The sequence below is a fragment of the Ylistrum balloti genome, unplaced genomic scaffold (genome assembly GCF_031769215.1).
Source record: "Ylistrum balloti isolate Yb309-2 unplaced genomic scaffold, AGI_CSIRO_Ybal_v1 Utg370078, whole genome shotgun sequence".
NCBI classification, from domain to species: Eukaryota; Metazoa; Mollusca; class Bivalvia; order Pectinida; family Pectinidae; genus Ylistrum; species Ylistrum balloti.
This window is the reverse complement of record NW_026782116.1, coordinates 804,812-832,180: the sequence shown is the minus strand read 5'-3', so window position 1 is coordinate 832,180 and position 27,369 is coordinate 804,812. Positions and strand designations below refer to the sequence as shown.

The 27,369-nt window shown below is 33.8% G+C and overlaps 1 protein-coding gene across 1 annotated transcript; it reads right to left on the bottom strand.

Annotated features, from left to right (window-relative positions):
• Nucleotides 1–458: 458 nt before the first annotated feature.
• On the bottom strand, nt 459–25,903 carry LOC132549827 (basic proline-rich protein-like). Its single transcript, XM_060213800.1, has 27 exons — nt 25,840–25,903; nt 24,865–25,623; nt 22,871–23,002; nt 20,450–20,479; nt 20,002–20,052; nt 19,259–19,366; nt 18,713–18,769; nt 18,341–18,391; nt 17,722–17,778; nt 17,262–17,309; nt 16,626–16,697; nt 15,627–15,854; nt 14,993–15,460; nt 14,780–14,842; nt 14,632–14,679; nt 13,815–13,874; nt 13,625–13,663; nt 13,097–13,378; nt 12,757–12,795; nt 12,073–12,105; nt 11,252–11,293; nt 6,724–7,044; nt 3,885–4,004; nt 3,498–3,548; nt 3,104–3,304; nt 1,220–1,381; nt 459–490 (listed from the first exon to the last, which is right to left on the bottom strand). Exons 1-27 carry the CDS (start codon nt 25,901–25,903, stop codon nt 459–461), a joined length of 3,618 nt encoding a protein of 1,205 aa, XP_060069783.1.
• Between the last annotated feature and the right edge of the window lie 1,466 nt (nt 25,904–27,369).

Below are 27,369 nucleotides of genomic sequence, written 5' to 3'. Positions count from 1 at the left end.
TTACCTTAGACACCGACATAAAAACACAAACTATGGCTATATCGGAAATGAAGGATTCCATATTAATTCATGCTGGAAAGCAAAGGCAAATCCAGAAGGTCTGGATGGGAAGTGTTGCTGTATCTCAAAAAAGACACACCAGATACAGCGTTGAAACATAAGATTTGTTTGAGTATAACATCCAACAGTGGTCATATACGTGATAACTTCGCGTTGGAATAGTGCCAGATCTCAAAGTACAACGTATATATTGTTTTCGACATCATTATTTTCAAAATTTAATTTTATTTATTCATTTACTGTTATGAAATAGTCTTCTTTTCTAGAATTTAATATTTTGAATTTATTTGAAGAGTCTAGAAAACTATTAACAAAAAAATGAAAATAGCAATCCATGAAGCATAATGCAGTCGAAACGATTCTATACTTACCGAATAAGTAATGAAACTGTCCCAGTTTTACAATGCTAATGGTTGAGCAAATTCCTCTGCTGAAAAAAAAGAAGAAATTTATTTCATCACATGTCAATATATTATGAAGTTGCTTATTGTTGTTTTTTCCGAATATGTATTTGATATTAATTTTCTCCTTGCTCCATAGCCTGTTGATATATTATATTGATTATATTTCTTCATACTCGGATACGTAAATATCAAAGAAAATAACAGTCCATAACTCAACTGAGTAAATTTAAGTATGAAACAACGTCTATATCCGTCGTAATGTGTATCTTGAGCTTTTTTGAGTTGACATATGCAGATCCATTACAACCCATGCATAAGATATTGTGCAAGTGAATCAGAGTTGTTACCCTTCCTCAAAACCACCAACAGTGCAATTAGAAACACTAGGCAATTGTCATGTTCAGAAGAAAATGAGAGGTCTGAGGGCGGGTATGTTGAGTTATGTTGAGTTTTTTCCTGGGGAGAAATAATATTCTGACTGATTGGGCCTTTTAACGAGGAGACATTATCTCGTCTAACAGGACCAACAAGAGAAAATCGACTCGTAAGCAAAAAGCAACTCTCGTGTAGTACTATAAGCAATTATTGTAAACTGAATAACACTTTAAGAATTGTTTTTTTAATTCAATTTTGTTTCTGTCTAGAAATAATTAAAACATAAAACACTGATGCATAATTAACATAAAACACTGAAGAGTTTTCTTCGGTCTTTAAAAATACTGATCTTAAAGGCATTTGATTTGCTATAACCTAACCTGGTAGACCTTGGATGATTGCGTCAGAAGGTCTGGGAATTTCTGTAAGCTGAATGATAGCATCAGGCGGATTGGGAATATCTGTTCTGAAGGAAGGATTTCCCAGTAGACTTGGACCCGATGGGAAACTAAGTCCTGGAAAAGGGTCAACCGTCTCAGCAACTGAAAGAAAACGTGCTGGAGAATTTAATTCTCTATAAATATATGATTTCACTTTTGTCTCCTTTGAGTGGCGTTTAAAAACTTGAATTGTCAATTAGTAAATTACTATCTAATACCGATTCAGATATGCACAACTGGCATTCTTAAAAATTTAAATGGTATAGAACATTTCAATATAAATAGATTTCTACGTTTAATACACAAAACACTAAAATGATATTTGCAATGTCTCGATATTATTACATACACTGTTTCATAGTCAGGTGACTTTCGTTTTTAGTGACATCACAAAAATGGTAGTTGGTTTCTGAACTTCAAACTAAGTACCAGGTAAAAGCATTTTCATACCAAGAAGAAAATGTGATTATCAATTTAATTTATCGTATTAGCTTTTATTTGGCATTTTCCAAACACCAAACACTATTACCAACTTTTATCATAGCATGCTATATAACACTATAGTTATGTGATACGATAATTACAATAAATGATATATATCATAATATACAAGGTTTCCATCAAAACAATATAAATACATGACACGTAAGGACAGCTTCACAAACATGCCACGGGCACAATGTTATTGCATGCAATATGAAATAACGTTTATTTTGATGTGTGTAACACGTCACAGACAGCTGACGTCATAAATAAAACGGTACATAGTGTTCCATCATATTACAATACTTTTTACTCACGGACTGGCTTCTTAATAAGCTTTTGTAAAGCCTTAATCATGGCATTTAAGTTTGCATTGTTAGCATTTGTTAGGTCAAGAACAGCCATCATCATTTTCTCACCACGTTTCTTTTTCATTCCACCTGTATTAAATCCCAACGTTTTTATAAGGTTTGTATCAAACACCGATTTTCCCTCCATGTTATGCATAGTATTAGAAATTTAATTAAGGTCTTGATAACATTATCGTGTGCACAAAAATGTATTTTAAAGTACATACAAAAAAGGAATATCGCAGTTATTCCAACGTTATCTTAACGAGAACGTTGCACTAACTGCTACATATCTAGGTTATGATTTAAATCGTATTTTTACATTCAAACTGTTGGTTACCTTAGATAAACTCTAAATTTCAACCTTCATTCTCGTGAAACGTTCGTTCTAATCAAATTGATAAGTTAATTTTGAAATTATGTATAAAACAAACAGACAAAAAACAAAATACAGAGAAAAAAAGAAATAAAAAATCGATACAGTTTGATACGAAGAAAAATAATGACAAATCCTGCACATTTTACAAAGTGATCGTCATAACACCGCATGATTTCTATCCGAAGTGGGTCAATTTACTTTTAATCTTCAGAAAATTTGTGTTCGAGTGACTATTATCATTTGGCGTCTAATGGCAAGAAATACGTCGGTGCCAGTGGTTTTCAGGATAATCAGTCTGAAAGGACGGCATTTTCATATACTGCTGAATAGTCAGCATTGTCGTCGATTCAATTAATGTCAATATTGAATATTTCCGAACGCCATCTTTTGCAGTAAAGAAGTTGTTTCCTTTGAATACTATCAGTAGTGTTGTTGCAACGATTTAAGTTAGATAACTCTCAAGTATCACTAGCTTAGTTACACTACAGTAAATATTATTGTACCCCCTTCAAAACTCCACATGTAACTTGTTTTGCAACATTTGGTGATGAAATATTTTATAAAGAAAGTTTTATTCATTATTGACAGCATTTATGAAAATGTTCTACTCACTTTTGCTATTTTCGGAAACAGCCTTTGAAGGAATTTGTGGCATAGGTGAGTTTTGTGTAGAGACAGGGGAGTCTTGAATAGGAATGCCCTCTGTTGATATCTTGGGAAAATTAGTGGAATCTGACGACTGGACAACATCCTGTAGGACAGGATCCTGTGGAGCAATAGCGGCATCGGGGAGAGGCTCAGCTGGAATTCCACCTTTAAACATGTCATCTTTACAATAAGATATTGAATATAAGTAAAAATGCAAATATCAATTTCACAGTCAATCCAGCATAGTCGATTAACAGAGGGCTGTTATATTATCAAAATAAGGTTATTTGAAGTTACAAAAATAAAAATTCATCAGACGCATTTAAATCTTTGTAGCTAGAATATGATGCAAATTTACCTGTAACTGCTGGTATGATTCCTATACTTCCAGTATCACTGAAGACATTCCCTGCAGCAAATAATAATAAAACCAGTAGCTTTTAATAGAAACAAAAACTTTGCAGATAATTAACTAAAAGTTGTTTTGCAGGACAGAGATGAACAAAGCCCTATGAATATAGTTTTTCTTAGAAAATTAGATTAGCTTTGAAACTTCATCAGAACATTTCATGGAAGTTAATTATAACAATATCACTTTCAATTATAAAATTGTAAATGTAAATTATATGATGCAATTACATGTGAAAATAAAAATACATTATCCAACAAATACATATATATATATATATAAATGGGCTTACGCTACACAAATCATCTAGTAAAAATACAATAATAAATGTTATACTTGAGCCTGGTGGAGGTCGAATTAGAGGCTGATCAATGCCGAGCTGTGCGGAGGTAGGTACTTCTCGGAACGGCATCACGGGTGGAGGGGAAGGGGGAGGGAGAGGGCCAGGGAAGGGGCCTGGAAGCAAACGTGTATACAAACTAGCATTAAGCCACTAGCTAATGCAGAGATTAAAAGCTTTAAGCTAATAGTTTTATAGTTGTCCTTAGTATGCTAAGCTCTATCAATAAACAGAATTAGTATTTTGACATTTACCATTTGATACATTTCCAAACTTACTTGTCGAAGAAAAAACATTTGAACAAAATCAGAATAAAAGCAGAAAAACAAAGAAAAGCAAATATCCCTCAATATATATAAATATGTACAAACAAAAGCATTGCAAAATTTGTCATTTCTTAAACAATCTATAGTTCGAATCATTTATATATGATTTTATGAGGATTTACATAACAAAGAAGTTTGATTCGGAGGTTTGAAATGTATGATTGATATAATTATCTAATTCGTTCAAGATTTTAAGACGATCTTTTTCCGCTTCTTATCAAATGCTCATGAGTTGCTAATCCAACAGAGTAATCAATTTGAAAAAAATTGTGCATATTGGAAATTCCAAAAGACTATCCTATTAAGTATATGATTATATAATATCATGTAATAAATGTTTGACTAGATATTTCTCGAATCAATAATGGGTATTCTCTTTACATAAAGTATTTTTACCCCGTTATTAGCAAACCCATGCAATAAAATATTAGAAAAAGAAATACAGGAGTAAGAGATGCTGACCATGTTTGTCTTTAAACATTTCAAAAACTTATATATCATCAATTTCCTAATTTGAAAAGAGATTAAGTAATTTTTTGTTTTACTTGCAAAAATAAGTACAGACATGAGTGTAAATGTAAACAATCATGATCAACAACAGTCACTGCTTCGAAGATATTGACTGTTAATTGTCATCACTGATATATATACGCAGTGTTTTGCTTCAGGGAAATACGTTGTTTGTGTGCCAACATGACTTATTTATATGCAAAATTACAAAGAAATTTTTTCAAGCATATACTAACAGAACGAACTGTACAAAATACGCCCAATAGTAAAAAGATACAAAATACAGCATACTGTCAAAACAGAAAATACCACATACAGCTGATTCGTCCGTCTATGACTCTTCAGTAATGCCTCAGGGCCAAAAGTGTGCAACAAGATGAGTGTGAGGAAACTCGAATTGACTTTAAATGTTTAATTATCGAAGAACATGTCAAAATAGTGATGAAGATGTTGACAATCCAACAGATAACTGAAATTTTAATACTCAACTAACTTATATTTCATATAGTTTATTTTCGATATTGAAAATGCTTGATCATCAATCCAAACGTGAATAATTGTATTAAGGAAGTGACATTTGAGTCCAAAAGTGTTATAATAATGATAAAATTGATTTATTTTACAACAATTACGAAGCAAGTTTTACCAACTTATATTAATCACTCGGATGGAAGAGCGAGAGGGCTCTTAGCGTGTGAGGAAACCGGAGTACCCGGATAAAACCCACGTGGTCAGACAGGTGACCCCATACCTTTTCACATCCATTCCGGAAATCGAACTCCGGACGGCTAAGTGATAGGCGAGTGCGTTACCACTGCGCCACCCGACCACCCGTTTTGATTAAATGATAGAGTGGGCTTATCTTCCAACCACCAAGTTCCATTTGCTAGTCAAAGATTTATTAAGTCAATGTGATGTTAACCAAGATCTCCAAAAGATGACTGTCATTACACCTTATCAGAACTTTATTCGATTGATAGGTATCCAGTACAACCATGGTTTGCAATACACAATACAATAGAGATTCTATTTGTTTTACTGCAGTTGTTTTTGTTCATTATTTCATTTAACTGTGCTCTTTATTGAAAATGCCTTTAACTTTGAATATGAGATAAATGATCTATATATCTAGAAAAAAAATATTTCACAGTCTCGCCTGGACAAAGTTTCACGAAAGCCTCTTCATTAAGAATTTCCTAAGTAAAATTATTATTGCAATTGAGGAAAATATATTTGTGTTTGTGGTTTTCTTCTCTTGAAATTTTGTTTCTGCGTTCAAGCGCAAAAATCAAAGGCATTAAAAATCTTGTAATTACCTGTTTGTTCATTGAAGAACACTATTTTAGAGGTAGTAAATTACGCTATGAAAATAAAAATTAGAACTGTGTCAGAAAATCACCAAAAAATGCAGTATTTCATGTTCCCATACGTTATCGCATCAATACCGCATTCTTTAACTTAAGACCATAACCAATTCATACATTTCCATTTCAACACAAACTTTTTTTTAATATCGTCTAAGAAACACTGCTACATCTGATGTTTTCGTTTGCGTGTATTTTCACGTTAATTGTTGGTATGGAACGTCTACACATAAACACATTACTTTACATGCTATGCGTCATGCATACAAATGAAGACATTGAGAAAAATAACACGCTTCAAATTCATTGAATATTTGAAGTCAATGTTCACATAATAAATCTACATTTGAACATACAATGGCATCGTACCAAATATGTTTTCAAATGACGATAAAAATCATGAGGAAATTCCGTGATTTGTTGTTGACATGTTTATTTAATCTATAGTGAAGTATAAAAGACAACAAAATAATGTTTGGAATATTTTATGCAATTTTGTCACAAAATTGTACAAGCAAGTGGGTTCCGGGCAAATACAGCGGTGTATTGCAAACTGTGCTTCCTTGTGACGTACATACGAATATTTGTAGTGCAATGACAAAGTTGTGCGTCAAACTATTAGATGAATTATTTACCAGCGGTATTAAAAGGGAACGGATCCACGGGTGATTCATTAACATTTTCCGTTTTAGAACTAGATGGAGAAGACGGACTTTCAATGGCACCAGCTATAGGCACGGAGTCTGAACTTGGAAACGGCGCAGCAGAATCTAAACTTGGAAATGGCGCAGTCGTATCTAAACCAGGAAAACCACCAAGGTCCAGAGGAGGAAATCCGGGTGGGGTTCCTCCAATGCCAAGCATTACATCAGGTTCAGATGGCGTATTTGCAGAAAAGTCAGAAGAAGAGGGAGGTGGTGGTGTTATGTTTGACACTAGTTCGCCAGCATCAACACCTGAGAAAAGGGTTAGAACATGCAAAGTTACAGAGAGAAAAGAATTGCACAAGTAATAGATTAGTGAATAAAAAGTAATTAATGGAAACATTTAAATAGATAAAATGAGAGCACAAATGATACAGATGCTTTACTGACGTATGAAATTTTAAAATCATCAATTGCGTTTGAAATAGCATACGTTTTACTGAAGCTTCGACATTTTATTTTCATTTAAACATTGATAGCAGTTCAATATTGAAATGAAATGAAATGATTATAAAAAAATGTACATTTGAATAAACATGAAAACATATGTAAAGATAATTTTCGAAAAAGATTTTCTCTAATAGCTAAATAACATTTTAAATCCATCCATTCTAGTAGGCTAATCATTGCACTGAGAAATCAATCAAAATTACCCGGAAAAACAAAAAAGCATATGCTTATTAGTGCGAAATAAAGAGATGGAAGAGAGTGACAGTCATAGACAGAACATTGAGATAAATCTTTAGAGCTGTAATAAGAAATAAGAGTGATAAAGTTAGGATGTATTAGTACAAGAGAACATGTGATAACCTATAGAAAGTATACCGGTTTCTGAGTCACACCCTAGTTCTCTGTTACATGTTTGTCTCAATATTAATCTTACATAAGAAAGCGTACAAAACTTTTAAAGTGTCTTCTGTTAAATAATAATATTGAATAGGAACACGTTTCGGCATCTGCACAATATCTTGCTAGCTATTGACCATAGTATTTTCAAAGCGTTTTTGTGAAAGCATCGACTTTTGCTCATTTAGAGACTTCTATAGTTCACTACTAGAGTGTATCCGACTTTTAACGAAGTCGTAGGGCTAACATTACAATAAAACGCTAAATTTACCTGTATATTAAATAGCATTGAAGTATAAAATCTGATGTCAAATCAACGTTCTGAATAATATCTTAAACTCTACAGGTATAAGGAGGTTTTTAAAGTGTATGACTGACTGGAGATCAACTTTAAAACTACATTGTAAAATCTATACATATACATATACACTATTTTGTTACTTCAACAAGGCTACGCTTATTTATGGTACTATTAGTCATAATAGGTGTATCATCAAAATCGATGTCTTATTCCTGGAAATAAATCTGGTGCGCTCCATATATTTGTTATCAGATGTTAGATGTGTAATATGGTGGGCTTCGTTTATTGATACTGACTTCGTGTATTCGTGTTTCGTATTTGTACTCATACTGGGGATATTTTGTTGTTTTTTGAGCGCAGTTTTAGCGAAGGAGGAAACGTTGAAATTAATCAGTCAACGATGACAAAGGTTCATACCACAGAGAGAGAAAAATGCTTCAGTGACCATTTGAAACGTCTATATGATACCAGGCCTCTTCTAAGTGTACATATCGTGTGATACTACCGATTCTATAGTCGCGCATAGTCAAACATATGTATCGTGCACTAACAGATATATTGATAATTGGATGTCACCTCCACATTAAATATAGTGGGAATGACGTGGGATTCTCATAACACGAAGAACAATCTTCCACGTTTAACCCCCTGCCCCCTACGTATGCAATATTTGATTGAAATTAAGTTGGATCTTAAAATATTTTAGCATTATAACATAAATGAATATATAAAGATATTGTCAGCGCTTTATTCATTATTATTCATTATTTATCATACTTATTCTTATACTTATATTCACTTGATACAAAATGCCTTGAGATGACATCTTAATGTACTGCCTCGACTCATGATCTTTTAAGTAAGTTGTTTACTCAATGTATAGAGCAAAATATACAGCAAAACTAATTGACTTGATGTCTTTTCAAACTATGTGAATAAGATAAACTTGTTCTTAAACATATTCAGAACGCCAATATGGTGAATTCCGTTACAACCAAAAAATATATTACCAAAACAACATCTTACCTTGAGGTGGTGAGATAGGTCCTCCGACACCAACGGGAAAACCTTCGAGATAAATATGTCGATTATATCACACACTGAAAGGAGTTCATATCTCATATCTTTTCTACGAATACATCGCAAAATTTGATATCTATTTTTTTACATACTTTTGAAAATATTTCCAATGATCTATTGTCAGGTATATTTCTCGGAAAATTTATTTTAAGATCTACCAGTTCAAGGAATAATTCTTCAGAAAGGGAAAAGTAAAACTATATTCCTAAAACGAAAAGAAAAAAAGTATTACGACTGACATTCCTTTAAACCGAGAGAATTTAATTTACAGCATAATAAAAACATTCAAAATGAATTCAATAACCAGATATTCAAAGATAAACAAATGCATTTTGAACAAATCAAGTGAAAGAGATAATCTGATTGATTTAATGAAGAAGCAATGTCTATCATAGCACAACACTACTGTTAAAGCTTCAGATGAACAATGAAATATCATACAAAACGCACACTAAAGATGCACCTTTTAATACCAATTTGAAGTTAGAAACTGCATCATACAGCTATTTCGCACTTCTAGGAATGTCAGTGATGACAAGGGCCAAAGTTTTGAATTTGAAGCCTACGAGGCGACCGATAAATATCCTAATTGATCGAAAGCAATGTCAAATGTCAAATCCTCGATCTCGCAAAATAAAAACCTTCGATACTGCTGGCAACACAAAAAGGATCGACTTCCGCATTCACAGAACTTTCTAATCGTAAACCAAAGTGAGCGTGCGTTTTTTTTAACAAAGCCCGTTCTATTTAATTATATCTTCTTAGATCATGAAAGCTTGTTGAAGCACAAGCGTGTTGCTGATATGCGATATGCCGATAATGTAGCAAGAGTCATTATTAAAGCATTGGCATTTTCTCCAAAGCTTATCTAGCATCCTTAGCAAGTTTCCATGAAGGACGAATGGTACATACCAAATCGTCAACGGAAAGAAATAGGAATTCCAGCGCCTCAAATACAAGTAGTGTTTAAGTAAAATCAAAGCAAATGTAATGCTTGTCAAAAATAATAAAGGAAAACCACGATATTTGTGATTCGGAACAAGTGTATGATTCATACTAAATTAAATAATTTAGAATATGTTTACTCCCTAGGTTTTGTTGATGACATTATCTAAAAGCATCGATATGTGAAAGTTGATTTGTGCAAGATATATATTGTAACATTATTCTGTTATCAATGAAAGATTGTTAATTACGTAATTAGAAACAAATATAAGAATTTTTAAATGTAGCTTTACACAAACGAGAGCAAAGTGGTGTTTAAAATGGATACAAAAATACGAGAACAGGAAGGTGGTGGAGGCATCCATGAAAAAGGTGGACATCAGCAATGACAGTACGTGCAATATGGGGAAGAGGCAGTGCATCAACACTTACAGAGAGAACATAAATGGAAATACCATTGGTAACAGCGGGAACAGATACAATTGCAAAATAATGGCGAGAAAAACCAAGTACAGACGAGAAAAACACGACAGAAGTTATCAACATATTCCATGACGGCTACAAAAGGAACAGTGTGATATCAACGAAACAATAGCGGGAACAGATCAAGTAGCAAACGGAACAGTGAGGCCCACAAAGGCAACAAGAGGAACAGGGAAAATGAATTGAAAAGCAGGAAGAGAAGGGAGGCCAAGAGGAAAAGAGAAAAAGTAGAAACGAATAGCACAATGACATGAATAAAGAGGACGGCATTTAGACGGCAACAACAGGAATAATGTAGTTTATCTGATTATTGCTTTCATGATCTGGTCAATTTGAAGTCTTCAATGAGATTTTCATTCTCTCTGATTAGACCTAATATACACTAATTCTATTCAAAAACTAGTTTGCAATCTTGTTTACATAATTCTGATCATATGTGTTTTTGCAAGTGTTGCACGGTAAAGAGGGAATTTTGCCTAAGGTGGTTTAATTACGTCTTATATAGTCGGATTTAATCAAGTAGCAAAGCTGAATAAACTCAAGTATGATAAATAATGAATAATAATGAATAAAGCGCTGACAATATCTTTATATATTCATTTATGTTATAATGCTAAGATATTTTAAGATCCAATTTAATTTCAATAAAATATTGCATACGCAGGGGGTTAAACGTGAAAGATTCTTCGTGTTATGAGAATCCCACATCATTCCCACTATATTTATGTGGAGGTGACATCCAATTATCAATATATCTGTTAGTGCGCAATATATACGACTTCGCAATATGTATCATATACATACCTCCGTTAGAATCCGAAGGTAAAGATCCGGGAATATTTAGACCTGAAAAATTAATGGGCAAGTGTTGATAAAGTGAAATTCTTGATTCCAACATCTACCTTAAAGGTTGCCTCTGCTCAAAACGCAATTTGGGCGTTTCTGTTCAGAAAGATACTTTTGTATATATTATGGTATTCAGAATAATAGATTTTCTGAGTAGAAATGCTGTTTAAGAAATTGCAAAAAAATATAATGAGCAGTCATACAATTTTTGACTGATTAATATTTCACTTTTAATGACGCTTATTATTACTTTATATCTTCATTAGACCAACTTTAAAATAATTTGACAACAATGACTACCACTACAAAGAAATACAATCTATATTTTGCAAAATCCTGCTGACCTCACATACCTTTTTAGTTCCTGCAATAGATTCCATAAGTGGACACAAATCAATAATCAGCCTTTTCTATGATACCACCTTTCTGATTTTAATTAAACATGGTGGATTTGATCCTAATATATAGCATAGTATATGGTTTATCAATAAATGGAAATGAAATTGAAATGATAAGCAATGAAAACAAAGTAAAAGATTAAACAGTTTCATTTTTTTCAACTAAGAACACCTTTTGGCCGGCACCAATAACTACCAAAGCATATTCAGTCACAGACTTTCAATCTGATATCATGCATATCCAAAGAATATAAAACCGCTTCTAATTAGTTCAAAGGAATTATTTTTAATTTTGATTATATCATATATTTAAATGTAACATGGAAAGTACACCGAACGATTATAAATAAGGTTATATAGATGTAAATAAAATGAAATTACCTGGGAAAGACGGAACCTGGACTGGGGCGGAATCTACAGCTAATAGAACAAACATTCTTCTTTAGAAATATTAAATGAGCGCGTTTCCGTTACAGGCAATTGAAACAAGTATAGATGTTAAACGTAGCCTAATAAAATCGTAAAATAAATTGTCTGTCTTAACCAAGAAATGTACAATATTATATCAACATCCATTTCTAAGAATGGCATGCCATAAATAAAATATCTAATAAATTATATACATTTTCTCTAGAAATATAGAATAGGATGTCAAAATAGATTGTCTTCGTGAAGCAAGAAACGCATGATACGTTTGTAATCCCTTCTTTGATGAAGAATTCAATATGTCACAATACATTGCCTTCTTTTATTAAGAAATCATGATACGTCAAAATACACTGTTTTTATCGAAGAATAATCTTACGTCGAAAGACATTAACCGAAGAGGAAACATACCGGCAAACATTTATCAAGAAATGCATGATATGACTTCAATAAATTAATTAAGGGAACGTACAAACAATATCTATCCCCGTATTATTAGCATCGATAAATATCAAGATAAGAAAGCGTGAAAAGAAAGCTTCGTTCTCAAGTCGATTATTTTTTGCAAATAACACCGAAGTAAGTCTAAAATTGGATATAAACATAAATATTGACATTGTTCGTAAGACAATATCATACCTGTGCCCGGTAATGTGGACTTATTTTCTGGTTCTCCTGCTGTTTTGTAATAAACAAACGGATATTACTTAACCGTGTATTGAGAAAGAGTTTAGAAAAGAAGTTTGACATTGGAAGGCTCCTTTTTATATTCAGGTCATAAACATCTTAATCACTGAATGTACTAGATGTAAGCAATATATGAAATCAGGTTCATGTCCTTATGTAGAAAGCATTTACTCAAAAAGAAAAGACTCGAGCAATTGGTCACTTTAAATATTTCTGCTATTGAAAATTAAAAAAAAAAGGCCTCAAAGGAAAATCGTTCGGTTACCTGGCAATGGAAGTGGACCTGGTAAACTGAATGGATTAGGAGGGGCTGAAGACTCTGGTAGTTGGAGTGGGCGTGAAAGGTCAAGAGGGCCTGGAGATCCTGGAAGTCCAAGGGGTCCAGGCATATTTGCAGAACTTTGTGACTCTATCGGTCCAGGCAGTTCCAGTGGACCAGGCAAAGCAGCAGGACCCGGCATCTCAAGTGGTCCAGGTAATTCTAAGGGGCCTGGCAATTCTAAGGGGCCAGGCAATTCAAGAGGCCCCGGCATGGCAGGTTCGGCAGGGGCTGGAACTGCTGGAGGTGCAGGCGCTGAGTGCAAAAATATTTTTTTTTTCATATAACGCAATAGTTACATGTAGTGGTCGTATACAAATACAATACATATTCAGGCAATACGTTGATCAAGGAAACTTCTTCAGAAAACTGACAAAAACATTTTCAAGGGAAACGCATTTAAGTTTGAATTATTCAAATATTCCAGTTCTGTGCTTTGTTGTTGTTTTACCTCAAGACCCAAATATTCCTGTTATATTATATGCATGCGAAACATTTTACCTGCAACTGGAGGAAATGCTCCGGGGAATGGCTGTATTCCTATCAAAATGAAAAATAACGTCTTTAACATAATAGTCTAGGTCATGTCTTATCGTAATAGACTTTAAGTGATTTACAGAAACAAGATGTGTGCACGACTCACAAATTAACAAAAAAACATACATATTATTATTTGGCATGGAAAACTAACCTGGAAATGACGGTATTGGTCTGGTTTGCCCTCTGGGAGCAGGCGTCGTTGATGTAGCCCCTGCTATATAAATGTAAACCCTCAGTTATTTACTGCTCTACATTATGATTGAAAAGGCAATGGTAACTAGTAGCTTCATTATTAATTGATGTAAAAATAAAAGTAACCAAAGAATATCACAATAAAACCGAAGTCGTTTTTTGAATTTGTAAAATCAATGCAGGAGAATATACATGACAGATATATATGGTTATGGTTTTAGACAGAAGTAAAAATAAGTGGAAAAGTAACCTAAATTGGCGACTAACAGGAAATGTGTATCTTAAAGAGAAGTGAAAGATTTAATATGAAATGACTTCGAAATAACAATAACAAATATTCGAAAAATATGGAGATTTTTGAAGGGTTTTCTAAAATTATTGTATATCTAAGTGAGCATAAGACAAAGGATCTGTAGCAGAAAATTAAATTAATTCTTATAATTAGATCATAGCTAGCAATATTGCTGATAGTTTTGATGAACTCTTATCTTATTTGTTATACCGCCGTAATAGTCAGTCGAATGTGACTTTGCTAATAATAAGATGAGATGAATCTTGACATGTGACATGTGAAAATTATTAATAACAATAGCAATATTAATTAGAATGAGATGGACTTAAGATACAAGGCAGGAGTGCTTGCTTTTCTTATTTTGTTTTGTGATTTCAACGTTAGAACGCTATCTGACAGTGATTCTGCAGACTTGTTGATGATTTATTTCAAACATATATATAACGTTACTTCATTTCATATTAAAGATATTAGGAATACATACGTGTTGGTAACGACACACGAGAGGGTGTCTGGATACTGCCTGGTAAATCTAAAATTAAATAAAATGAAACATGAAAAAACCAAACATATTAAAGTAAAATATATTAGAATTTTGGCGCTCGAAATATCATAAACACTAGAGGACTTACCCGGAACAGGCATGTTGGATGGTAAAGACGGAATATCAGGTACTGATTGTTGGGGAGATCCGACTGAAAAAAAAACTCATGTAAATTAAATCCACCAAACCGAAAGAAACTTTAACATCAAATTATTGTATGAATTACGTAACTCTTGTAATAAAAAATCATTTACTTTCTCTAAAACATATTTGCAATCAATACACAATATTTACTACCTACCTCCTTGTTGCGGGAATCCTGCAGGTACTTGCATTCCAGGTACCCTGCCTGGCATACCTTGAAAACTTCCTGGCATTCCATTTTGCATACTTCTCGGCATGACTGGCATACCATTTGGCATATTTTGCATTCCTTGCTGCATACCTCCCGCCATACTAGGTATACTTCCTGACATTCCTTGCATACCTATTGGCATTCTCGGCATTCCTTGCATTCCCCCTGGCATTCCTCCTGGCATTCCTCCTCTAAACATATTTCCTTGAAACATTCCAGGCATGGGGAATCTTCCAGACATGCCGGGATTCATTCCATTGGGCATACCGTTTTGTGACATTGGAGTATTTGTCATTTGGTTCGTTGATTGGCTACTCGGTGGCGCTGACGTTTGTGCTGCATTATTTGTTGGCATGTTTCCACGTTGTTGTTGATTTGGTGATTGTGATCTCATTTGTGGAATACCGGCTTGTCCTGATTTATCATAAACAAACAAAAACTCAACAATGCAAATTGTGATCCAAGTAAACGACAAGAACACACAAAAAGAATATCATTGTATTTTCTTGTTTATTGTTGTTGATGTACAAAGAATACATGCAATTGTTTAAAACCATGCAATCAGTGATTCAATACTTACCATTCTGTGACATTCCGAAATTTTGCATATCCATATTTGGCATACCCATGTTTGGCACACCTACATTTGGTATTCTCATGTTTGGCATACCCATGTTTGGCATTCCCATAGTTGGTATTCCCATATTCGACGTTCCCATTATTGGCATTCCCATATTTGGCATGCCCATAGGAAGCATGCCGCCCATATTTGGCATACCCATAGATGGCATTCCCATTGGTTGCATTCCTTTGAAATAGTCGAGGATTAATACAGAAAAGTATGTTAAAGTGACATGCAATTCATAGAAGTTCATTGAAAAAGTTAAAAAGGAAAAACACCAAAACAGAAAAAAAAAATTCCTTTGATAATCTCAGAGCAAATGTTAGTAAAACACGGTTACAAAGAATCCTAAACCAAAAAAGTCCTAAAATTAGTTGGAAGATTTAAAATTGATTTTATAATTAAAAACACACAAATGCCGATAGCCATCGAACACATGCAAGAAGTTTGAACTTTTAGTTGTAATTGTTATAAGATTGAAGTCCTGACTGTAGAATCTATGGGAAAAAATCCGTAATGAAATTGATGCTCTGTGTCCAGAATCTATTGAAACCGAAATAAAAGTTCTACCTGCATTGTTTTTTCAATTCTCACTGGAGTCAGGCAAGGATCTCCAATATTGGTTTTACTTTTTAAATCTTAATTACAATTCTAAACGTTACATGGTCATAACTCGATAAAATTTAACCATAACCAAATTTAAGATGAACCTGCATATTATCAGTATAAAACTACACACCAAATTACAGTTCTAATCTGTATCCTTAAAATTAATGAGCGGAAACAAAATCATGACGGAATGATGGAATGACTAAGTGCTTCCGACCATGAAATGGCAGGAGTATAGCAAAGGATTGATTAGTAGAGAAATCTATCTTTCATTAAAAATGTTTCTGATACGGTAAAATTCTACAAACTACATGCTTAAGGAAACACATTCACGATGAAGTTACATACCCCGCATTGGCTGCTGTTGATTGGGAAACTGCTGGGGCTGATTCGGAACCATTGGTGTCATAGAGGTCTGACCTGAAAATGATTTGTTAATAAAAGGTTGTATCAAGTAAGGAACTTTAGAGTTATTAGATATTGAAAGATATCTTTGCTTCTGAGGATAAACAAGGTTGTGGTCTATATCACCTCGGGGTAATAATTCAGAGTAACTTTATCCATCCATTCTAAGAAATATTGATACTGTTGCGACAATCTATGTCATAGTTTAGTTGATGTCAATATATATTGTGTAAATATTCCAGTGTAAACTAGGAATAATTATTTTTTCTCTTCTATTCATAAGTAAAAGTTTGTGATGGGAATTGAATGGTACTAAGAGTTATCTTGTAATACGTTAATGAATTTGCCTCCATTGAGAACAATAAACTGTATCACTAAGAATGTTTGTGTTTGTCAGTCAATTGCTCATTCTTTGTCGTTATCATACTTAACCTTTAGTGTTGCGTACTATAGATAATTACCATCAGGCGATGATTATTTTTTACATATAATGAACGAAACACTTATGAACACGCTTATTTTTACGTATATTGTCTGATGTCCATATTATGGACATTAACAAAAACTCCTTTTGACTACCTCCTGCAGCTGCTTGCTGGCCAGGTTGTTGATCTGTAGGCTGTTGTCCTGCAATCAATAAATAAATCATTGAATGAAATAAAACTAAAACTTATTTTCAATTACACAAAATTTTCTATAATGAACTTTGTTTAGTGAACTGATATGAGTCGTTTTCATTAATTGCTATTTCTTGTAGGAGTTATTTAAGGCGCCGTCAGTCCTTACGTGCTGAACGTTATTTCTACATGTTATCAATTTATCAATTATATTGAAGATATGTAATTATTTATCGTGGTCGGTTGGCGCAGAAGTAACGCGCACTCGCTTTTCAATGGACGTGAAAGGAAGGGGTTCATCTGACCGACCACGTGGGTGGTCCTTGGGAACTCCATGTTCCTCCTACACTAAGACCCTTCGTACGCTTAGATCTGCGCCAACAAGTATGATCAGTAAAGTTATATATATAATTTATTTATACCTGCCGTGTCTAACGTGCCTTGAGGCCCACTTGGAAACATTGGACCTCCAACGGGACCTGCAACAGAGAGAAGCCATGACACGTGTCTCCATCAATAATATTTCAATACGTTCTATTTAATATCAAGAAGGCATCTTAATAACATAAACATGTTACATTAACTTATCTTATTCAAGTGAAGAATAACAACATGAACACACCGACATATTAGCAAATTATAAAGTCAAACGAAAAATACATGGAGAGCCTGGAAAAAGTACAGAACCAAAAACACCATGTGTTCTGGAAGGATAAGCGTCTATTGCTTCATCGACGATTCCCGCCATGTAAACAAACAAAACAGCCAGACATACTATTGAAGAATGAACGGACCTAACTAAATTTCCCCGTATCATAACATCATGACGACCATATACTTTCCTAGTCAACATCAGTTTACATCTACCAAAATCCTGTGTGGTAAGTCTGTGCGTCAGCTGTCGACATCTTTCAGGCAAATCGTGATATTGAGAACAAGCCCTAGAATATCTCTCTACTGTAACATCTGTGATTATGATTAAAATAATTAATGTTCCATAAATAGAACTAATAATAGTGTTATTTTCATACATTTAATTACCTTGCATACTGCCCCTGAACATAGGCGGGATCATCTGTGGTGGTATTCTGCCTACGATGTTCGACAAAACAAATTACATAAGATCATACTGTGTAAATTGCAATTAACAATAATGTGAACAATTCCCTTGGTATTCTAAATAATATTTCAAGCATCGGTATTACTGTCCAAGATAAAGTGTGGCGTCAAAATGTTAATACGTACATGTAAGTAGAAATTCAGAACTACAGTGTATATTCTTTCAATCAATTAAATAATAAAAAAAAATTCGCATGAAATCTTTAAGTCCACCACACTTCAGTCCTTCAAATTCTAATGTCACTACGTTGTTATGCCTACAAGTACGTAAATAAATCTCTATATGTAATATACCTTGACCGAATAACCCACGGACTTGAGGTGGCATTTGTGGCGCTTGATTACTTGTGGCTGTAGATGAGTCAAGTGATAATTGAAAAAGACATGATATATTTGGAACTCTATCCGAATTCTTATTTGGGTGTTAAGCACAGTGTGCTTTTCAATTTTATCATCAATAAATACCAGTTGCTAAGATACAGAGAAAAGTATACTGAAGAACTTACACTGACAGATCGAAACGATGTGTTTATTCAATCAAAAGGGCAGTTTTCAAATTTACGTCGTCGATAATTTAGTTACCGTTACTACAATACACTAACAGTCATATCATTTATATTTGTATGAAACATATTCATAACTCAATGCTTTCGAAAGTATTTGAGTAATAATTCTCTCTTTTTAGCAACACACATTTATATATATATGATTTAAATGTGTGTGTTGTTATGTGTCACCTTTAGTGAGTGGATAAGGAAATGATCCTTTCAAAATGACATTTCATGCAAGCACCATGTGTGATGACTACAGAAATCAAGTGCATTGTGTTCATATAGGTACCTGGTATCGGTCTCTGCTGCGGGGGTTGTTGTGGTTGTTGGGGCGGTACTTGTGTCTGTTGTTGTTGTGGTGGTGGTGGTGGTGGGGGTGATTGAGGGGCGGGCCTTGCTGTAATATGAATTACGAGACATGTGTCATGATCGTGCATTCATGATGGCAAGTATAACATATAATACATACCAATGATACTGTAAAGACGATCATTTCAACAGGGAGAGGGGGGGGGGGTATGCATGGAAACAGTTGAAATAAGTCATTATTGCATTTTTAAACTATCGCCATATTTTGTAAAACCCCACATGACATCCTAACTGGTTTATCTGCATTAATCCAAACTCTTTTTCATGTAAAAACGGCATCTTTATTCTATTTATCAAGTATTGACTTTTCTTATACTTTTGTCACATAATTTTGTTAAATATAAGAAAGATTACTCGTTACATTTATGAAAAAAAGGTTTAATCTGGAGGAACAATTTATAACGATGTTGGAATAGATTAGGATGCGATAATTAATTAGAATACTTAATGCGAAATATCATGGCTTATACAAATAATTGCATATTAAAAAATATTTATAATCAGTTAAGTTTGTAATATTAAGAACGTATATTAATATGATTATACTGTGTAGATAGCCTTATGGAATGAATCCATTCTATATATTACAAAGCGACCATACTTTTCGCATAACGAAACAAAGACTGTATAACTATATAAGGACGACAAAGAAATCGTGTTTACCTGAAGGTCCTGCCGAAGGTGACAATGGTGGAGGTCCATTGACTGCTGAGCCTACGGAAGATGAAACATGAAATGGTTGATTCGTATTGTTTTCAGAATTTGTGTATGAGTATTCAAATTGAACTTACAGACAATAAGATAATTTATGAGCGTCTCTTATCACATACCATCGTTCTCGATGTGCTATAGTGAGTTTTAACAGTTGGGATATGGTTATCAGTTATTCATCATAGTTTTTACCCAAAAAAGGAGGGAGGGGAAAGCGGCAAAATATGTACAAAAGACAAGTTTAAGCGAAATTTCTGAATTGTTTTAAGAGGAGAATAAGACCAGGTGTTCCGGAAAAGTGTCTTCTGCTGTCTTCTGCTTCATCGAGGACACCCACGATTTAATTTTTGGTCAATCCAGTTAATGAGAAGTTATTTTTAGAAATGTGACTGTCACTTACCCATCTGTTGAGAAGGTTGTGATGGCATCGCTGAAAGTATAACATTTAACAATACGTCACAATTTTAATGCGCCATTCTATCATAAACAAACAAGTACTTTTTATATCCAAGGAAGTGTATTTCTAGAATAGAATACTTATAATTTTTCACAGAAGCAGCGATGCTGTAACACAATGTTAATTCAGTTATGTTATTTAGATATGGTGTGAAAAATATTATATAACAGTACAGTGGTACAGGAAAAAGCCCCTCTGTCGCCATTCAAGAAATAATCGTACTTACGTAAAATAAGGTTATGAATGTAAAACAACGTATGTATGGTATTATGAATCAACGGCTGTTTACATTAGATTTACGAGCTGAAACCATTTAAATTATGTCAATAATGGTTTTCCAACCTTTGTGAAACCACCATGAAGTCCGCAACTCCTTGGTTTATGTATTTATTTGGAACGACGACTTTAAAATTAAAGTACACTGCTCGTGGAATTTTTTGGAAATTTGACCAAGCTAGTGTCATAATTCAAACATTTAAATGAAATTGATGGTGTCGTCAGTCAAAATAAATACTCAAAACAATGCACAAATCTGTTAAAACCTTCACATTATTATGAGTAAAGCGATAATTAATTAAAATAAATATTAAATATTAGTCTTACTACTTCTTGTGCTTAACAAAATAAAGTTATTTAGTACGTGATGTCATAACGCAAAATAAAAGTGAGGATGATATTAAACATCTGTCGTTCTCGTTGTGGTTTGCAACACTCGTGACAGATAGATTTTCTCGTCAAATGAGATATTGAGATAAATCCAACACCGCTTTGGTCAACTATTAATTGTATTATGGAAGCTCCATCACTTTTCGTACTTGACAGTTAGTATTTAATCATTATAACTCATGTCGTGAAATTTAAGAAAAACGTATCATTTCATCATCTAATCTTGACAGTACACAGTTATGCTTGTAAAGAATACCCCCCCCCAAAAAAAAAAAAAAAAAAAATTCTGTCGAATCACTGTAAGAGTTGTTATTTATGGTTTGTATTCCCATGCATTAGCGTTGACGAATTAACATAAATTGTCAAATGTCACTTTTGACCCTTTAACCTTGACCTTTGCCAGCCTTATTATGTTAATGTGTAGACACTGATGCTATGCTACTATTGGATAAATAAGAACCAAATAAGATATGTTGTCACGATATGAAGCTGATTCCAGACATATGTTTTAAATGTGATGATAATAAGAAGCCATTCATTACAAGTAATCCTGATATCAATAATGTCATGCAAAAGGAGCGTGATGGCCATACAGAGTGATCCTAATCACTTCATCGTTCCTTTGGCACTGGAGTGGTACCCATCAGTATTTTAATGTATCAAAATTAAGCATAATCGCTCACCAATCAATAAAAAGGTTCTTTATTTGTCAGTAATTTTATAAGGTCACTTTCAATGTTAGCAGTCATATGATGGATGCCTGGAAGCAAAAGCATCACCATTCTCACCTGGTAGAACCTCAATTACATCATATAGAGGTTTGAATGCTAACAAAGAGAAAGTAGAGAAATCAATTTCACAATATTTTCAGTTTCATAAAAAGTAAGGTTCACTTGAGAAAAAATATTAATACTTTGTTACCAATTGTGTTTTGCAACCTTTGGGTTTGCTATCGATGACACCATTAAGGAAAACCAGCTGGAATTACCAGTGATTGGAGTTACCCGAAAGGCACTTATTTTGTCAGGTTTAAACAAAGTAAAGCAAGAAAATCTAACAAGTCCGGTTAAATTGTGGACTTACAATCGCTTGTCCAAAAATTTCGAAATCAGGGTGACACTAACACTTCGAAATATATTTCAGTTTCATATATTGATATTTTGGATACAGTCATTTTAGAAATGTTAAATAATTTTTTAAACCTGGATAACAAAATTACCTTATGTTATGTTATGTACTTGTACAATGCCAAGTCATTGTGCTGCGAAAGAAAATGAGCAGGTATCGGTCTCCATACATCAGTTTCGATATGTAAAATATTGTTTGGTATTGAAAAAGTCCATACATCAGTTTCGATATGTAAAATATTGTTTGGTATTGAAAAAGTTATAAAAGCTAGACAAAAAATATGTCTTCTGTTTTGAAAACAATACATATATATATTCCCTTGCACATCTGATCGTGAAGCTTAACACTAAGGCATATAAATCAAAACATCCGAATGTAAAGATAGTCAGAAATTTGGATAATATACCGTACTAAACCAATGGACTTACAATGCAATCTACACTTCTAAAGGACTAACCATTCAAGCTGACGAATGTTGAAAAAATCAACAAAAAGTATCCAATCGACAGGTATGACCACAATTTTAAGAATAATCACATTAATTAGAAACAATGTCTGAAATTACTTTACCTCCAAATCTTGGAGAAACACCTGCCATTCTCCCGAATCCTGCCATTTGCATCTCCCTCTGAACCTGTGGAGGGAGTGTCTGTGGGAAATTTATTCGTTGTGTTTGATCAGGAGGAACTACCTGCTGATTTCCTAAGTGGTATAAGGTGATTTGCACAAATGGGTTAAAAAACAAGATATATATTACAAGTATATCAGTGGTAAAGATTCTTTAAAAGTATCCTTCATGTCGTACAATCCGATACCAATACTCGTCTGTATAACAATACTCCACATACTGTGTGCTTGGCATTACTTAACAAAAGCAATTGTTTACAGTTGCAAATGCTGACATTAACATTCATTCATTTAAATGCTAGATAACTGGTCTTGCTTATTTATTATGTTAATACAAGCATGCATTAGATATCTACATATATACTATATATCCCGGAACCCGATAAGCATATAATGTATGTTAGTTAGCAATTTCATTTACCGAAAACAATTCGAAAGATGTAATGATAAAAAAGGGCGTTCAAATCAAGAACATTTCGTCCGCCCTACACAACTAGTGTGGCATTATTAGAGGGCTGTAGTATCATCTAATGATATTGATAGTTTCTCTACAACTAGTTTTTCAATTTTAAAATTCGTAAAAAACACATAATAGTACATACGAACGTAAAGGTATCAAACAAATTGTGTTTAGATGGTTCGTACATGCAGTTATAAATGTGCTTCGAATATACACTGGCATATTAATTAAGCAGAGTTATGCAAGGAAAGCCTGTTCAAAACAAGTTTTGTTATATACTACATGCAACTTTAGAGTTATATATACATATATATATAAGGAAGCACGATATACTTTAACAGCATGTTCCACGTGGTTTGTTTTAGTTATCGTAATCTCGGCTTTCCCAAACACAGATAAGAAGCATTCTTCAAGTACAAAATATACTCAAGTTTGCAATCCTGGTAGTCTGAAATATTAGCTAGCTATGGTATAGATTTATTTGTTACACTTATAGTCATTGACATTATCAAAATATTCGTGTGGGGTTTGTTGAAAAAGTATGTTAACGAGTTACTTTTTTTCCTTATCTCTTAATGCACTCAAAGAACTTTGTCGACTGACATTCCCTTACGTAGGTTAATATATTTGCAATTGCAGATGAGTTAAGTAATAGATCAGTGGCTTAGATAATCTGTACACCTCCTCGTGTTCTCTTGATGAATTGTAATGAGGTCATGCTGGGGGATCTGTAGTCATGGATCGTGACGTTGATGGTGTGTATCGTATGAGTTAGAGTGGCGTTTGATAGGACGACTAAAACTAAATACCGTTAATGACTGATTGAAAACGTTGTGTAGTTTGTTTGGTTTTGTTTTAAAAAAAATTGAAGCAATCTGTATTAAGAAGAAACTCTCCATGTAATATAGCTTTAAATTAACTATTCTGAGTAATTCCTAATTGTTATTAATTTAGTTATCAATTAAGAGCTTCGTAACACTACATTGACATTTACGGTAACTAAAAAGTGTAAATCATAACACTTGAATAGTATTATAATTGTCAAGAACATGTCATTGTACCATACTGATCACGCCTCTTCAGTTGTCAGAGCTGCATTCGGGAGATGCGTAACAACCTAGCTAGAAAATCAATATTAACATTTATAAATATAAAACTTACTACCAGTAATTTTGTTTTATATGTGTCTCATATTCTTGGTAAACTGAACTAAACAAAACAGCTTTTGTCGCAATTTGCTTTCGTTCACTACATGAGATTTATTTTCCCAAACGGTCCATCTATATTTCCAATATTTATTTTCTCTGACTATTGACTAAAATTTAAGTCTCTAAAAATCGAGTAAACATTATTTCGACACGTTTCTAAGATACTAAGATGCTACCTAACACAGTAGCAACTACTTTCATAAAGAGTAGCTACTGAACAGTATATCTCAATGGTGTTAATAAAGCAAAGCAGCCTGAGCCAGACTTACTTCGTCGTACAACAGAAGTCCTGGCCTCACCAGCAATACTATTTTGTCTACGTAAGTTAGCGAACACCTCAGGTTGTGCTGCGAACGTGCTAAGGAGCGAGCGTGGAATACCAAGTAAAGCGAGCCTGCGCAATTCCCGTCTGTTTCCGTTCCGCATTGACATCAGTGTTCGAGCCATGCTATTTGGTAGAATGAGCATCTGCTCTCCTTCCCTCAGTAACAGATTGTTTATACCTCTTTGTTGGGGCGACCCAAATTGAGATGGAAAAGAAGACATGGTGTTTTGTTGACCCAAAGGAATCCTGGACTGTTGTTGTGGTATTTGCTGCTGCATCTGCTGCTGTTGTCTTCCGAACATTGGGTTGAATCCGCCACGCCCTCCGAAAGGTGTCATTCCCTGGGGAGGTAACATGGGTTGTCCCATTCGACTGAAGGGACCTGGCTGTCCCATCCCGAAAATTCCTGTTGGCGTCTGTGTCCCAGCATCAGACGGGAAAGGACCAATGATAGGGACCGTTACCGTCCCAACTTGTCTTGGGACGGATTGAGTGTTCGATGGTGCCTGTTGGGTATTCGAATTTGATGACGTCCCTGCTGGCGTTGCTGCGTTATTTGTTCCTTGTGGTTGTTGTGACTGTTGCTGTTGAGGTTGTGTTTGTTGTCCATTTGTTGGAATATTTGGCCCGGCGCCAAATCTCTGTCTAAAAAACCCATCAAATCTACTTCTGGGTCTGAAGTTTCCGAAAAAGTCTCCTTGGCCTGTCAAAACAGCAAACACAGATGTTATAGGTTAAGCCATTTAGCTGAAATATGGTTGGCTGTTAGAAAGAAATGGAAAATCCATATCTGATATAATGTATAAATCTTGCTTAAAAACCTGGATTGGTATTACTTAATATGTTTGAATGTTTATCAATTGCTTGGACTGTCATGATATCACTTGTTAATAGGTGCCATGTAAGCATTTGTACCTACCGTTTGTTTTTTGTAGAAAGAGTAATATCGCGATGGGTAGCAGCTTACATAGGGATTTCTTCATTGTTTATCTGCAATTGAAGAAAAGGATCAATAAATCAAATAATTTATAAATGTGAATTTCACATACGTCAAGCTGTAGCATATTGGACTCATTTTTAACCTATGCAACAAGGCATGAACTTCACTCAAAGAAGACTAATTCCCAAACAGCAGTATCCAAAACATGTGTATCTGATCACAGCGACGACTTAGTCTTTACTTGGATTTACCAATGTATACAAGAGGGTTTTAGGTTTGATGAATCGATGATCTTTTATTAAGAAATACATTCTTTTTTACCGAACTAATCTATTAAAGATGAAAAACACAGTGTTTTAGAATTAAATCTGGGGGTGGGTGGGGGTGTCGATGATGACGCAGAACACGCTTAATGTTCCGGAACACCTGGCTTATTCTCCTTGTATTTTTTCACCAGTCTACTTGTAAATCTTTTTTTTTTCCATTTCTTACCCCAGTTACATGAAATTTGAGTTTGGATTATGATTCTGTTGACATATTAGTATTGTCTTGCTTCTTTTTTTAAATATATATATAGCCAAGTAAATTTACTACCAATATCTCAAACATGTTTCGTTCGCACGTTCATTATGATAGAGAATATTGTGCTGTATTGTTACTAATATTGCACCAAACTTTTCTCTGTCGTGTATATATCAATGTTTACGGTATTATCCAGTACGTCATCTTTAAATACATTTTCTTCGTTCCACGATCATTGTTGAATATGTAAGTGTGTTTGAAACAGTGTCCTTATTGACAAGGAAACAAACTCAAAGCTTGTAAATAGATATAATTGGCCTCTACTAGTGGTTACGTTCACGAAACAGGAAAAGTCTGGGCCACGGTCAGCGCCTTCTCAGGTGTTTCATGTACAGTTTATGTATATCACAGGCACAGGTAAACCAAACAAAATCGTGGTTATTTATTCCACAGTCAAGGAAATAAAAAAGAAATACAACAAATAGTTTGAAATACTAAAAGTAATATAGTACAGAAAGCAAACAATAAATTGTTACTTTTGGTAATACTTAAAGTAATATACTAACGCAAATAAACATTTAACAGTTATTTGTTAATACTGAAAGTAATATACCAGAGCAAAAAAAAAGAGAACAAATAATAGGTATTTTGGTAATTCTAAAAGTAATATACGAGAGCGAGTAAACAAATAATATTTATGTTGGTAATACTAAAAGTAATATACCAGAGCGAATGAACAATTGATAGTTATTATGGTTATACCTTTTATGGTAAGCAAATAATTGATAGCTATTTTGCTAATCCTAAAGTTTAGAATTTATGTGTAACAAAACTCATTACTTTACTACAGATTTGGTCAGGTCATTCAAATCAAAATTATTAGGTAATATAGTAGTAGCTAAATCATACAATTAAAACATTCAGCGAAAAATTAGCATGGTCTCTTGGCCTATCACTCAGTAATACATTCATGTTACATAAAGCTGT

Coding starts and splice junctions, on each gene's coding strand:
- LOC132549827 (XM_060213800.1), bottom strand. CDS start 25,903: ATGAAGAAATCCCTATGTAAGCTGCTACCCATCGCGATATTACTCTTT. Junction 18,392..18,712: donor CCGTGGGTTATTCGGTCAAG/GTATATTACATA, acceptor CGAACATCGTAG/GCAGAATACCACCACAGATG. Junction 13,379..13,624: donor AGCATTTCCTCCAGTTGCAG/GTAAAATGTTTC, acceptor TTTTGCACTCAG/CGCCTGCACCTCCAGCAGTT.